Genomic DNA, 16,073 nt, shown 5'->3' with positions numbered 1-16,073 from the left:
TATTTTTGTCCCACCAACAATCCAACATGGCAGCATTATTTATAAATAGCCGATTGGGATAAAATTAACAAATGTGAAATTCTCCTAGCTGTTAATGACTGATTTTAATTTACAAACGTAGAAGATAAGCACCTTTTATTTTTGACGAAATTGATATCTTCTTTCTGGTTTACTATGTACAGAACTAACAAGTCTTTATTGCCATTTTATGCCGTAAAGAATGTATGGTTTGTTTCAACTTCAAACTAAACAGTTTCCTTAAACATTCTTGGAACATTGCACAGATTGATAATGTGCAGTGCTTAGTAAGGTCAGCTTGATTTATTGCTTTCTCAGGTTTCCTCAAGTGTGTCACTTTTTGTCATTGAATGTCGTAGAAGGTCGCTAGTTTGAAACATGTGTAACTTATAGTTTCCTTCCATCATAATTTAGAAATTGCATCCCTATTATTTTTTTGTTGAGAACAAAGAGGGGTAAACCTTACACATGTACAAAATGGCCTTAATGGGTTATCTTGCTTCAGTGCTAAAGCTAAAGACATTATTTTTTAACCAAAAGAAAAGTAAAAGATTTTCTGTTTGTGGTCATTTTTTACAGATAAGTAAAGATGATGATGGTAGTGGTCAGAAGGAAATACAGTTAGAGGGGTCACCTGATGCTATAGCAAAGGCCAAAGAAATGATCAATGAGTTGACACAAGATGACGGTGGTGGTTTTGGACGGAGAGAAGATTCAAATAGAGGCTTTGGAGGAAGAGAAGATTCAAATAGAGGTTTTGGTAGTGGGGGTGTTTCAAACGGAGGAGGTTTTGGTAGTGGGGGTGATTCAAACAGAGGAGGTTTTGGTAGCAGTAATGATGGCGGCCAGAGTGATTCATCCACTATACGTGTAGATTCATCTAGGATTGGAAGAGTTATTGGTAAAAAGACATTGGCGCATCTTCCTATATCTATGACAATAAATACAATCCTTATTCTAATGGTTTTATTTGTATCCATAATTTAGTTTTTCTTGAAAAGTAGATAAATACTCATGACATATGAATATTTCTTCGTTTTTAGCTCACCTGGCCCGAAGGGCCAAGTGAGCTTTTCTCATCACTTGGCGTCCGGCGTCCGTCGTCCGTCGTCGTCCGTCGTCCGTCGTCCGTCGTCCGTCGTCCGTCGTCGTTAACTTTTACAAAAATCTTCTCCTCTGAAACTACTGGGCCAAATCAAACCAAACTTGGCCACAATCATCATTGGGGTATCTAGTTTAAAAAATGTGTGGCGTGACCCTGTCAACCAACCAAGATGGCCGCCACGGCTAAAAATAGAACATAGGGGTAAAATGCAGTTTTTGGCTTATAACTCAAAAACCAAAGCATTTAGAGCAAATCTGACATGGGTAAAAATGTTTATCAGGTCAAGATCTATCTGCCCTGAAATTTTCAGATGAATCGGTCAATCGGTTGTTGGGTTGCTGCCCCTGAATTGGTAATTTTGAGGAAATTTTGCTGTTTTTGGTTATTATCTTGAATATTATTATAGATAGAGATAAACTGTAAACAGCAATAATGTTCAGCAAAGTAAGATCTACAAATAAGTCAACATGACCTAAATGGTCAGTTGACCCGTTTAGGAGTTATTGCCCTTTATAGTCAATTTTTAACCATTTTTCGTTAATTAAAGTAATCTTTTACAAAAATCTTCTCCTCTGAAACTACTGGGCCAAATTAATCCAAACTTGGCCACAATCATCTTTGGGGTATCTAGTTTAAAAAATGTGTGGCGTGACCTGGTCAACCAACCAAGATGGCCGCCACGGCTAAAAATAGAACAAAGGGGTAAAATGCAGTTTTTGGCTTATAACTCAAAAACCAAAGCATTTTGAGGAAATCTGACGGGATAAAAATGTTTATCAGGTCAAGATCTATCTGCCCTGAAATTTTCAGATGAATCAGTCAATCGGTTGTTGGGTTACTGCCCCTGAATTGGTAATTTTGAGGAAATTTTGCTGTTTTTGGTTATTATCTTGAATATTATTATAGATAGAGATAAACTGTAAACAGCAATAATGTTCAGCAAAGTAAGATCTACAAATAAGTCAACATGACCTAAATGGTCAATTGACCCCTTAAGGAGTTATTGCCCTTTATAGTCAATTTTTAACAATTTTCATTAATTTGGTAAATATATGTAATTTAAATTTTTACCAAATATAGTTCTCTGTTACTAATGGGCAAAGTTCATTATAGATATAATTGTAAGAAGCAAAATCGTCCAGTAAAGTAAGAACTTCAAACACATCACCATCACCAAAATACAATTTTGTCATGAATCCATTTGTGTCCTTTGTTTAATATGCACATAGACCAAGGTGAGCGACACAGGCTCTTTAGAGCCTCTAGTTTAATGTAAAAATTTTTGGTAGCCTTTAATGAACTTCATTTCCTTGGAAGTTATTTTTTTTTTCTTTTACAGGAAAAGGTGGTTCAAAGATCAGAGAATTACAGGATGAAACTGGTGCTAAAATAAATGTAAGTTTACATACTGAAATCATCATTGTCGAGATAAGACTACACTTAAATTATAAAAGACATGTGAGGGGCCTTTTAATGCTGAGTATGCGGTATGAGCTTTGCTCATTGTTGAAGGTCGTACGATGACCTATAGTTGTTAATTTCTGTGTCATTTTGGTCTTTTGTGGAGAGTTTTGTCATTGGCAATCATACCACATTTTCTTTTTAGCTCACCTGGCCCGAAGGGCCAAGTGAGCTTTTCTCATCACTTGGCGTCCGTCGTCCGGCGTCGTTAACTTTTACAAAAATCTTCTCCTCTGAAACTGCTGGGCCAAATTTAACCACCATAATCATTATTAGGGTATCTAGTTTAAAAATTGTGTCCGGTGACCCGCCCAACCAACCAAGATGGCCGCCATGGCTAAAAATAGAACATAGGGGTAAAATGCAGTTTTTGGCTTGTAACTCAAAAACCAAAGCATTTAGAGCAAATCTGACATGGGGTAAAATTGTTTATCAGGTCAAGATCTATCTGCCCTCAAATTTTCAGATGAATCCGACAACCCGTTATTGGGTTGCTGCCCCTGAACTTGTAATTTTAGGGAATTTTTGCTGTTTTTGGCTATTATCTTGAATATTATTATAGATAGAGATAAACTGTAAACAGCAATAATGTTCAGCAAAGTAAGATTTACAAATAAGTCAACATGACCAAAATGGTCAGTTGACCCCTTTAGGAGTTATTGACCTTTATAGTTATTTTTATGCCCCACCTACGATAGTAGAGGGGCATTATGTTTTCTGGTCTGTGCGTCCGTTCGTCCGTCCGTCTGTCCGTTCGTTCGTCCGTCCATCTGTCCCGCTTCAGGTTAAAGTTTTTGGTCAAGGTAGTTTTTGATGAAGTTTAAGTCCAATCGACTTCAAACTTAGTACACATGTCCCCTATGATATGATCTTTCTAATTTTAATGCCAAATTAGAGTTTTTACCCCAATTTCACGGTCCACTGAACATGGAAAATGATAGTGTGAGTGGGGCATTCGTGTACTGAGGACACATTCTTGTTTAACCATTTTTTCGTAAATCTTAGTAATCTTTTGCAAAAATCTTCTCCTCTGAAACTACTAGGCCAAATTAATCCAAACTTGGCCACAATCATCTTTGGGATATCTAGTTTAAAAAATGTGTGGCGTAACCCGGGCCAACCAACCAAGATGGCCGCCATGGCTAAAAATAGAACATAGGGATAAAATGCAGTTTTTGGCTTATAACTCAAAAACCAAAGCATTTAGTGCAAATCTAACATGTGGTAAAAGTGTTTATCAGGTCAAGATCTATCTGCCCTGAAATTTTCAGGAAAATCAGACAACCTGTTGTTGGGTTGCTGCCCCCAAATTAGTAATTTTAAGGAAATTTTGCAGATTTTGGTTATTATCTTGAATATTATTATAGATAGAGATATACTGTAAACAGCAATAATGTTCAGCATAGTAAGATTTACAAATAAGTCAACATGACAGAAATGGTCAATTGACCCCCTAAGGAGTTATTGTCCTTTATAGTCAATTTTCAATAATTTTTATAAAATTTGTAAATTTTTACTAACATTTTCCACTGAAACTACTGGGCCAAGTTCATTATAGATATCGATAATTGTAAGCAGCAAGGATGTTCAGTAAAGTAAGATGTACAAACACATCACCATCACCAAAATACAATTTTGTCATGAATCCATCTGCTTCCTTTGTTTAATAGTCACATAGAGCAAGGTGAGCGACACAGGCTCTTTAGAGCCTCTAGTTTGATATTTCCCACTGAAGGTTTTTTATTGGCATTTACTTTTTATGCCCCACCTACGATAGTAGAGGGGCATTATGTTTTCTGGTCTGTGCGTCTGTTCGTTCATTCGTTCGTCCGTCCGTCCGTTCGTTCGTTCGTCCGTCTGTCCCGCTTCAGGTTAAAGTTTTTGGTCGACGTAGTTTTTGATGAAGTTGAAGTCCAATCGACTTCAAACTTGGTACACATGTTCCCTATGATATGATCTTTCTAATTTTAATGCCAAATTAGAGATTTTACCCCAATTTCACGGTCCACAGAACATAGAAAATGATAGTGCGAGTGGGGCATTCGTGTACTGAGGACACATTCTTGTTAACATGTTGAAAGTTTAGCAGAAAATAATCAGCTTATTGATATTATGGAAAACTTTGTACTGTAAAACAGCTTGGCCAGAATGATAAACAAGATAAAGCTCACTTGAATCATTTACTTAAATATTAATATTTTTGTCCCACCAACAATCCAACATGGCAGCATTATTTATAAATAGCCGATTGGGATAAAATTAACAAATGTGAAATTCTCCTAGCTGTTAATGACTGATTTTAATTTACAAACGTAGAAGATAAGCACCTTTTATTTTTGACGGAATTGATATCTTCTTTCTGGTTTACTATGTACAGAACTAACAAGTCTTTATTGCCATTTTATGCCGTAAAGAATGTATGGTTTGTTTCAACTTCAAACTAAACAGTTTCCTTAAACATTCTTGGAACATTGCACAGATTGATAATGTGCAGTGCTTAGTAAGGTCAGCTTGATTTATTGCTTTCTCAGGTTTCCTCAAGTGTGTCACTTTTTGTCATTGAATGTCGTAGAAGGTCGCTAGTTTGAAACATGTGTAACTTATAGTTTCCTTCCATCATAATTTAGAAATTGCATCCCTATTATTTTTTTGTTGAGAACAAAGAGGGGTAAACCTTACACATGTACAAAATGGCCTTAATGGGTTATCTTGCTTCAGTGCTAAAGCTAAAGACATTATTTTTTATCCAAAAGAAAAGTAAAAGATTTTCTGTTTGTGGTCATTTTTTACAGATAAGTAAAGATGATGATGGTAGTGGTCAGAAGGAAATACAGTTAGAGGGGTCACCTGATGCTATAGCAAAGGCCAAAGAAATGATCAATGAGTTGACACAAGATGACGGTGGTGGTTTTGGACGGAGAGAAGATTCAAATAGAGGCTTTGGAGGAAGAGAAGATTCAAATAGAGGCTTTGGTAGTGGGGGTGTTTCAAACGGAGGAGGTTTTGGTAGTGGGGGTGATTCAAACAGAGGAGGTTTTGGTAGCAGTAATGATAGTGGACAGAGGTCATTTGGCCGAAATGAAGATCAAAATGGACAGAGTGATTCTTCAACTATACATATAGATTCATCTATGATTGGAAGAGTTATTGGTAAATAGAATTGAAATCAATACAATCTTTATTTTGATAGTTTTATTTGTAACCATAAATAAGATATTCTGTAAAAATAGACAACGCCAGGATTTTTTAATTTGTTGGTTTATGGATCTGCCGACCTTAATATCTGATTTGCAGAATAAAAATAGAGTATACATTTCATGCATTTTTATTCCCGCCCACCCTTACAAATACATAATCTCTTAAATATAAATAAAAAGATTCTTTGTTATGAAATTAAATGCATTAATTATAAACAGAATTGACAACACATATTGTGTTGAAAAAAAAAAAATCTGTGTTTACATATCTAAAAATAGATAAATCAATCAAAACTAACCTTGAAATGTCTGTGAAAATAATTTTGCAGAGTGAAAGCTGTGTTTATATTCCATTACAAAAAGTTTGTTTCCCTTTTTGTATAATTCCCTAAGATATGTCATCTCTATCATAGATGAAATGAACCTGTCCATATGGGGAGAGATCCATTTGCGCCAAAAATGCGTCCTTTTGCGCCACAACTTTTTTCTTCAATGCTACGTTTGCACCACCTGTTTTAAAATTACATGGTATTATTTGCTTCTATTTTCTACTCTTTTGGCATATCTTGTATTAAATATTCAGCAAAGCAATAAGTTTTCTTCTCTCTTTTCTTCCTCTCTCTGTACATGGACTGTCTCATGCATGTCGGGTCATTTCTCTCCAGATGCTCATCTTCATTGTGAAATATCCCCGAACATATGATACTTTTTACGCAAAAAATAAGAATACAAATTAATAATTAATATTTATGATAGATATGTGTACAGGTAAATTGGCGCAAATGAGTTCTAAATATTGGTGCAATTGATAACAAAATTTGGCACAAATGACACCCCTGAAAAACAGTAATTGGCGCAAAAGGACTGCTGCCTCCATATGTGAAAGACATCAAGTTAAAGGTGCTAATGTGGCATAAAGGAAGCAACAATCAATCAATCAATCATCAAGTAAAAGATATTAAAAAACTATTTGAAATTTTTCTTGTTTCATAGATATTAAAAATATTAAGTTGATCCATTTGGATTTTTTTGGGGCTTATTTTGGTATGACTTTTTTGTAATTTTTATTTGTGCTTTTTCATGTTTGAGGATCATTAGTAGACCATGTTTCTGGAAATTTGATAAAAAGCAACATGGATCTGTTTTTTCGTGTTCGTGAAATGACGATTTGATTTCGTCTTTGTCTGTTGACATATCCCCCTTTTCAGAAAATGTATGACATTGGCATGCATTTTTATGTTTAAAACAGCTAAGGGCTGTTCCAAAAATAATGTATGGGCCCAGGTGGGGTGGGGGAGGAAGGCACTTTTTATTTGACCCCTTACCATTTATACATTTTAAATTGGATATTTCATTTAAATGTTCAAGCAATCTTTCTTAAATAACCACCACCCATCAAATTTTAATAAAAGTGCCTTCCTTCCTCCCATGCAATTAATTCTTGAAAAGCCCTTAGCAATAATATTTGGAATTTAAATTTATGAAATGATGACAAAATAGCGTACCAAACTTTTTGTTAGTCAGGTGAAACATATATTTTTTTTATTTTTTTTTTTACATATTTATGTCTTGAACGATATATTTTTTTCTTATTTCTCTTTAGACCTATCAACCCTACATTATCATGTGAAAATCGGTAACAACAAATAAAAAAAAAATCCTAGTCTAAAAACTCATTTGTATATTAATACGTGTATTACCTTGTTTTGGAATGTAGTAATTCTTGATATCGTTAAATTAACTTCATTCCCTTAAAGTTCTTTTTTTCTTTTACAGGAAAAGGTGGCTCAAAGATCAGAGAATTACAGGATGAAACTGGTGCTAAAATCAATGTAAGTTTACATGTAAATACTGAAATCATCATTGACCAGCTGAGACTACACTTAATTTAAAATTTTGAAAGTTAGCAGAAAATAATCAGCTTTTAAACATTGTAGGAAACTTTGAAGTTTGAAACAGCTTGGTCATAATGCTAAACCTTGCCTGAAATATTGAACAGATATATCATGTTAAGGAGGGGTATTTGCGAAAAATACCAGTCGAGAGAATGTTAAATTTCACGAGCCGTAAGGCGAGGGAAATCCATTCTCAAGACTGGCATTTTTCACAAATACCCCTCAATAACATGATATATCTGTTTAATTACACCGAATGTTAATGTACTAAAACGCATCGATGATTGTGACGTTACAAGCGTCCAGTCGGATAGAGTATTTTTTGGCAAATACCACGGCAGAGAGGGTAAAAAAGGCATATCCTTTTAGCAAATACCCCGGCAGCGTTAAAAATGAACGATATTCATTTGATAACAGTAAATTGGTGAAAAATACACTGGCTATTAACCAATCAAAACCCCGGAATCTTACATAAGGTGTAATTATCATTTAAATCTTTACAACAAACCAACATGGCAGCCTTTGTTATAAAAAGAAGATTTGGGATAAAATTCTCTAACTTTATACACAATACTTATTATCACAAAATACAGATCAAATTTAAATCTTGATGACATCATTTTAACCTTTCTAGAGTTCATCCTTTACAAATGGAAAAATTGCAAATTTTATCTACTTCCGTTCTATAACTTTAGTTTGCCTCAACTAAATGTTAAGAAACTTATACAGTGCTTATCATCGCAAAATACAGATCAAAATTTGAATTTTGGTGGTATCAATTTACTGAAATTCTTATAATTTGCAAATAAAAATAGCTGTATGTTATCTGTTAACTGCTCTACTATAGGACTTTTTGGACACTAGGCTCCCTTCTACTTTTATTGGAAAGTAAAAATTACAGTATTTATGTATCGAGAGAGAAAAGTAAAATATTTTTGATCTGTGGCCATTCTTTATAGATAAGTAAAGATGATGATGGTAGTGGTCAGAAGGAAATACAGTTAGAGGGGTCACCTGATGCTATAGCAAAGGCCAAAGAAATGATTAATGAGCTGACACAAGATGACAGGGGTCCACCAAGGTCATTTGGTGGAGGTGGTGGTGGTTTTGGAGGTGGCGGTGGTGGCAGGGGAGGAGGTAAGCATTATATTATTGATCAATGAAATGTTGATTGTGGCAAATGTTTCTGGTTTATTTTGGACAATATGGTTTCCGAAGCATTTTGGATACTAGCATGTAGTTGGCAATATTTAATTATCTAACATGTTAAAACCTCTAGATGCAAACCTGATGCATGTTTTTAATCTAGTACTGTGGATTCATTTATTTTCGTGGGTATCAATTTTCGTGGATTGCTTAAAATTTGCATTTTTTTTGACATTTGTTTTTTCAAGGTTTTGTCAATCTCTGTATGCAAAGCCTATTGGAAATATGTTATTCGTTGAACATTTGAATCATGGTTCACATGTACCTACGAAATCCATGAAAATTGGTATCCAACGAATAATAATGAATCCACAGTCAAGTTTGTGTGCTTTGTTCTTCATTGTAGGACGGACACAATATTTTAAATAAATAAGTGTGGTAAAAAACAACACTTTATTAAATGTAGTCAAATCCATCACATTTAGTTTACCTTTATCATATATGTAATCAGATAAGATGTAGTTATCAAAGCTAGCCTGACACTTGCAGGTGATACTGGCAAATAATGATTATGTGAATTGTACACTTTTCATGACCTTAAGGCCAAAACATTTAATGGTTGATGACAGGTCCATAATAAATATCCAGACTCAGCTTGCCAAAATTATATCAGTTGCATTATGCTTCAATGAATATTAACACTATTTTTATGCCATTTATGGGCATTATGTTTTTCGGTCTGTGCAACTGTTCGTTCGTTTTTCTGTCAATCTGTCTGGCTTCAGGTTAAATTTTTGGTCAAGGTAGTTTTGGATGAAGTTGAAGTCCAATCAACTTGAAACTTAGTAAACATGTTCCCTATGATATGATCTGTAATTTTTTCAAAATGATAGTGCGAGTGGGGCATCTGTGTACTATGGACAATCCGTGTACTATGGACAATCCATGTACTATGTACACGTTCTTGTTTATGACATGAAAATAGAAGTTTTATTGTCTCTCCTTCTATGAAAGACATAGGTATTACAATCCAGCATATTTTCTTAAACTATTTTTTCAAAACTTAATATTTTTAGAAGGCAGAAGACCTTCATATTTTGTGGGTAGATAACTTCTGTTACAAAGTTTCCATCTGTCATTCATTGTCCTTGACCTCATTTTCGTAGTTCAGTAACTGCTGTTAAATGAAATATTCGTTCATTATAAGTAATAGGATAATTATATTTGGTAAATGGGTTCCTCGCAATGTCTACATTTCAATCCAGTAGGGTTCACCTAACCTCAACCTTATTCCATGGATCAGTCATCTAGATAAAAGTTACATGGTCAAGTTCATATTGCAGATTGGGCAATATGTGCAATTTTTTTCTTTATAGGTGGTAATGGTTACATTTTCTTCTGTAGCTCAGTCCATATTGTAAACTTGGAATTATATATGATGGCTCATTTCGAAGCTGATACATTTTAACATATGTGGTTAAAATTTTTGGGTAGGAAGTGTGATTCATTTTCCCTTAAATTAGCATGCCCTGGAAATCCTTTTGTGATGCGGCTCTTCAAGGTAAAAAATCCCCTTTTTTCACACTATATGTTCTATGAAAATTTAATACCTTGAATATATTTAATAACTATATTTTTACATATTTTTTTTATGGTCCTCTACTTTCCAAATCAACACAGATGGTTAAGCTCAGTCACTTGCTAAAAATAGAAACATGTCCAATTCACAGAGACTTTTTGTTTACACACTAGTAAGCAGGATGAATGACCTTCAGAAGGAAAACTAACAATTCTAGTGAATTCAGATAGGAGATAAATGAACTTGCCATGTGCAGGGTTAGAACTATCAACCTCAGTGTTGATAGGCTAGAAATACAGTTGTTACACTACTTATTTGAAATAATATATTTGTTTTAGGATTTGGAGGAGGTGGATTTGGCAGCAACTCGTCAACATCCAACACAGAGGCAGCACCTATGGTCAACTGGGGTATAATCAGGGCCAATAAAGAAATCAACGAAAAGAAAAAATGGGAAGGTAACTTTTACACTAGTGTAATGTTGACTGCAATTGCCTTCATTCACAAGTGTCTAAAATGATAACTGATAGATCAAAGACAAGTATAATTTTAACATAGAACTGATAGATCAAAGACAAGAATTATTTTAACATAGCAGTTAAATTTTAATTAAACTGGTAAAAGGTCTTTTATGGAGTTGTATTCAAATCGTTTAAAAGTCAGCTTAAGGGACACACGAAGATGTGAATCCAATTATTAAGTTTGGGCAATACAGTGCATAGTCAGATGGGATATTCCAGATTTTTCTTTTCAATAACTTCAGACAGTGCAAAAACGTCAATCCTGTCAGTCCTGGCTGCCAAAGTTTCACCATTTTCACCTTTTTCATGTTTGAGCCGGTCTGTTTGTCCAACAATAAAAGGGTCATTTTGGTTCTTTCTGTCACCTCGGTAGATATTGGTAGTATGTCATATCATTGAATACTGGATTCCTGGTTTACCATGTGGTATTGTGGTCAAAATTTATAATTTTAGAACCATTTAAGGTAATTTCAAAGGCACACGATAATAAATACTACTAAATATGATACTGAATATTGATAAGGCAAAAAACTATCATTTAAATTCCTTACCATCCATATGGAATGGCTATGACCATAGTGTTTCTGCTAGGATTCTTCCAAACTTTTCATAATAAATTGAAATTTGTGACAGACAGACCATTTGATCAAAATCACATTAATTTTTTTCTTTGACAAATGTCAAATCGCTAACATTATTATAATACCAGAACCAGGCTCTGTGAAGAAAAAAAATTCTCATTGAAACACAAATATTTAAAAACGAAAATCTTATCCTCTGGCATAAACTATTTTATTTGAGAAATGACTTTTTGCATGGAATCATGTTTTGAATTATTAGTGACGTCAAGCTGCAATTTAAACCTTTCAATAGCCAATGTAACTTCACATCCAAGCTTTACTGTACTAATTTTATTTCCAATACATTTTAGGTCTACCTCCAATAGAGAAAAACTTTTACATAGAAAGTCAATCAGTAAAAAATATGTATCCTGATGAAGTGAATGAGTTCAGGTAATAATTTTCTCTTGCATATAATGTAACTTGTATAGACATATATTTTGGCAGAGTATGCTTTTAACTATCAAGGATAAAATATATTATTGCATAGCAATATAATATTTCCCACAGAAAGTAACCAAAAGTTAGCATGCAATAAATTCCAATATTGCACTAGTGCAATAAATCTTCAAAATTCATGACGTCATCAACGACAAAATCTTAGTTTAAAACAATTTTTACTTTAAAATATTATATTGCTATACAATAAAAGGGTTATTGCATGAATATTGGAGAATATTGTCCCTTATAGAACATATATTGCACTCGCAAGCTCGTGCAATATAAATTTCTACTCAGGACAATATTCACCAATATTCATGCAATAACCCTATATAACTTTAGGATTTTTGAATGCATTTCAAAAAACCTAGGATGCAGAAATCCTTATATTTGCTAGTTTGTCTGACATTGATGTATCTTTCTTCTGCAGACATTGATGTATCTTTCTTCTGCAATTGAAAGTATAGTTATGTTTGCAGGTCTAATGCCAAATATATAACTTTTTTTTTTATTTGTCCATTCTATAATACATCTTCTATAAATATCATTAATCTTTCATCATTATATTTCTACTAACTTGTGTAAAGGTTTTCAAAATGTTGTAAATTAATTTTACCTATTTTCGGATAAAATGTTAAAAAAAAAAATTAAACATTATTTGAGAAAAATTTTAAGGATTTCATTACAGATTTTTGTCTTTTAATGAAATAAACTTTATTACAGAAAAACTAATAACAATATAACAGTGACAGATTTGTGTACCGAAGGAAGCAGAAATATACCCAATCCTTGCAGAACATTTGAAGAAGCTTTTGAGCATTATCGTAAGTTCATGTGAAATTTGTTGAGTATTGTTTTCCTTATTTCTTTCTTATATTTACAACTTTATATCAATCAGTATTGTAAAAAAAAAAATAACACTAACAGTAGTGATTCAACACATCTTATTGCTATTTGAAATCTGAGCTGGTCTTGAGAATATACACCACTTGAACTCTTGACGTCATACAACAATCACTTTTTCATTGCGGTGACAGATATTTTGTGTTGTGATGTCAAAATTTTACTTGAACCTTTGTGATGTCCAGTAATAGCGGACAATGGCAGTAAGGTGTATTGTATGATATATTGTATTCAATAGGAATAAGGAGATTAAAAAGAATTGTTTGGCCTTTTGTTATGTCGTTTTATAGCTTTATGTTTGGGTTTGCTCAATGTTGTAAACTGTTCGATGACCTATTTAAACAAACATGTTTATCATTTAGTATTTAGGGAATGGTTTTCTCATAGGCAATCATTCTGCATCTTCATATTATATAAAACATATCGTTATAGTGATTAAAAATTACTTCTTACTTAATTATATATTCCCATCTGCACATGATGAAACTTAGAAACTATATACATGTACAAAACATGTATATATTTGAAGGTGTCAATAGTCGAATTTGATATAAAAAAAACCAACTTAATTATCATGCATTTCCCAAAGAAGAAATATTTTCATACAAAATTAAAAGATTTTATCTGAGAATTGAAAGTTATCTTTACAAATAGTGTTCAGAATAATTCACAATTGTATCATCACAATCATCTCAAGATCTAGTTGATTGCAATTAGATCAAAGTGAAACAGATAGGTAAGGTGTAAATTTCAACAGGTGTTTTCTGTATTTACAACACTACCTCATGTCATCTTTGTGTGATAAATAAACACCTTGGGTAGTATTCTTACAGTTTAATTGTTTTTCATGTCTCCAATAAATTTCTTACTATTGTTACAACTGTCTGTCAGTTTAAATTTGTACTGATTGGTATTTCTTTGTTTTCTTGTTTCATTGAACATTTGAGTTGTATCTTGTTAAAAAGTTATGTAAACATCGTTAGTTAGAATAAGATATACAAATGTTGATTAACTTGATTATTTAGCGAAACATTGAGTGACTTCTTTCCCTCAGTCTCATTAAGATATCCCTACATTTTTTGCAAAGTTATAATTTAAGAAGTTTTGCATTATAAACATAAATTGTGTTGTTAAAATTAAAAAAAGGGAGGAAAACTTAGATATATTTTTTTTTCAGATTCTCAATATCAAAATTAATTTAAATAGGTGAAAATATTTATTTAAATCAAGACATTAAATGGAAACAAAACTGAATGGTGCAGGAAATTTTTATCCAATATTGAAATAAAATGAGTTTAAGTGTTTTGGTTTTAAAAAAAGTTACATATTGAATTTATTTAAAAATTAAGTTGATGTCGACAAAGGAGTAGGTTCGGTAAGGTCTTAAAATGGGCGATATCTTTTTGCGCCAAAAAGTAACTCATTGGCGCCACAACTTAATTGCGCCAATACCTCTTTTGCGCCACCTAATTTTCAAAACTATAGGTATTATTTGCGCCAATTTATATATATTTTTATTTATATATAACAACTAAATGATTGACTAGGTACCAACAGCAAAAAGTTCCTCTGACATTGTACACTGAAATTTCAAATTAGCCTCCCATCCTAATAAAATTATACCGCTTTCTGGATCGTTACACAATACAAAGTCATCATCTTTGTTTGTAACAACACCAATATGATCCAATATTTTGTGAAATTCTGCTCGATTTTTAGATTAAGCCGAACACAGTTTTCTTCTCTTTATATACATAGATTGACACACATATTTTAAATCTTTCTTTTCTAAATTTTCTTCTTTAATTTTGAAGATATCTGAATTTATTATTTTTGAAGGTCGCTCTGACAACACATTGGTTGCTTTTCTTTTACATGCAGTTCTAAAATTTGACGTTCTAATTTCTGGACACTGATAATGAAAAAATTATATTTCTTTTTACAAATGAAAATATGGTATTTTATACTGCCAAAATCTGCTATGAAATTTTAATAAAGCGAAAATGTATCTATACTCGTGATAGGTGACTTGTATTTGCATTATAATTTTAAGAAAAATTGTTTTATAGTCTCTCAAAACTCTTTATAGAGTGTAAGTGGAACCCCCCTTTTGTCCTGGGTTAGGAACCCCCCTTTTTAAAATGGCTGGATCCGCCCCTGATACAGGTATGATATAGGTAAAAAATATTAACAGGTAAATGTGGCGCAATTTCATTTCATTTATTGGCGCAATTAATACCATCAAATTAAAAGAGAGTGGAGGAATTGAAAAAAAAATTGATTCCATGTTTAACTGTTAAATGGACTGGACTTCAATTTTTGGCCATCAACATTGCTCTTGTAAACTTTCAGCAGCAATTGCAGGCTTGAAATATGGTTCCAAGGAACCCTTGATAATTGTTTTAATATTATGATCAGAAATATATTAGAATATATAAAGAGTCTTAGTTTTTTGCACTTGAACATTGTTGATATCAAGTCTAAATTGGTTGCAAATTGATGCGCTGCTTATAGAATTCAATATTTTCTTGAATTTTTTACAACACTTAAAGTGTTTGCATTGTATGTAAGCATATTTTTAAATCTCTTATTTTCCCTTTTTTGTGAAAGTTAGGCACAGTTGTATGAGCCTTTCCTTCCCTAGTAAGAACTGATACAAATTTGATTGAGAAATGTCAGTAGTATGACAGAACGAGTTTTATAAATTAACAAATAAAAACTGGATTTGAAGAAAATTGAATATTCTCAATTCTTATGTCTCAATAAGTTTGACAATAAGCAATAGATATGTTACATCAAATATAGTTATATTTGCATGAACTTTAAATGATATCTAATGATATATGTAATATGAGTTAAACAACAAAGCATTCCATGTTCTTTTAATCATAGTGATATAATGGAATCAAGATGTCTATACTTGGATATTTATATATTTATATACACTGAATTAGTACAGTTGGATTAAACTTGCTTACACGCAATGAAAGAGTATAGCTTCATATTTTTCAATTTCTGTCCATTTCTTAAAAATTATATTTGAAAGATTACTCCCCATTTGGACACAAAGAGCCTGTAGACTCCCTTGAGAAATCATTTGTCAATGATAGTTAATTTTCATATTTTGTACCAGGAAAAAATACCAACATCTGGGTTAAATAAATAAAAAAAGATTAAATTGTGAAGC

The 16,073-nt window shown here is 32.7% G+C and overlaps 1 protein-coding gene across 5 annotated transcripts in view; it reads left to right on the top strand.

The window, feature by feature from the left end:
* Positions 1-16,073, top strand: part of LOC139509918 (uncharacterized) — a 57,844-nt gene that overhangs the window by 16,126 nt on the left and 25,645 nt on the right. For 4 of the 5 annotated variants that reach the window (XM_071296265.1, XM_071296266.1, XM_071296267.1 and 1 more), the window contains 8 exons: positions 598-919; positions 2,463-2,518; positions 5,377-5,734; positions 7,558-7,613; positions 8,636-8,813; positions 10,740-10,859; positions 11,854-11,935; positions 12,707-12,807. In XM_071296265.1, the coding sequence (XP_071152366.1) occupies positions 598-919; positions 2,463-2,518; positions 5,377-5,734; positions 7,558-7,613; positions 8,636-8,813; positions 10,740-10,859; positions 11,854-11,935; positions 12,707-12,807 (1,273 nt within the window). The remainder of the gene's footprint in view (positions 1-597; positions 920-2,462; positions 2,519-5,376; positions 5,735-7,557; positions 7,614-8,635; positions 8,814-10,739; positions 10,860-11,853; positions 11,936-12,706; positions 12,808-16,073) is intronic. The other variant, XM_071296264.1, reaches the window with a different exon arrangement.

Source organism: Mytilus edulis, chromosome 1 (assembly GCF_963676685.1).
Source record: "Mytilus edulis chromosome 1, xbMytEdul2.2, whole genome shotgun sequence".
Taxonomy (NCBI): domain Eukaryota; kingdom Metazoa; phylum Mollusca; class Bivalvia; order Mytilida; family Mytilidae; genus Mytilus; species Mytilus edulis.
This window is presented reverse-complemented; position numbering and strand designations above follow the sequence as displayed.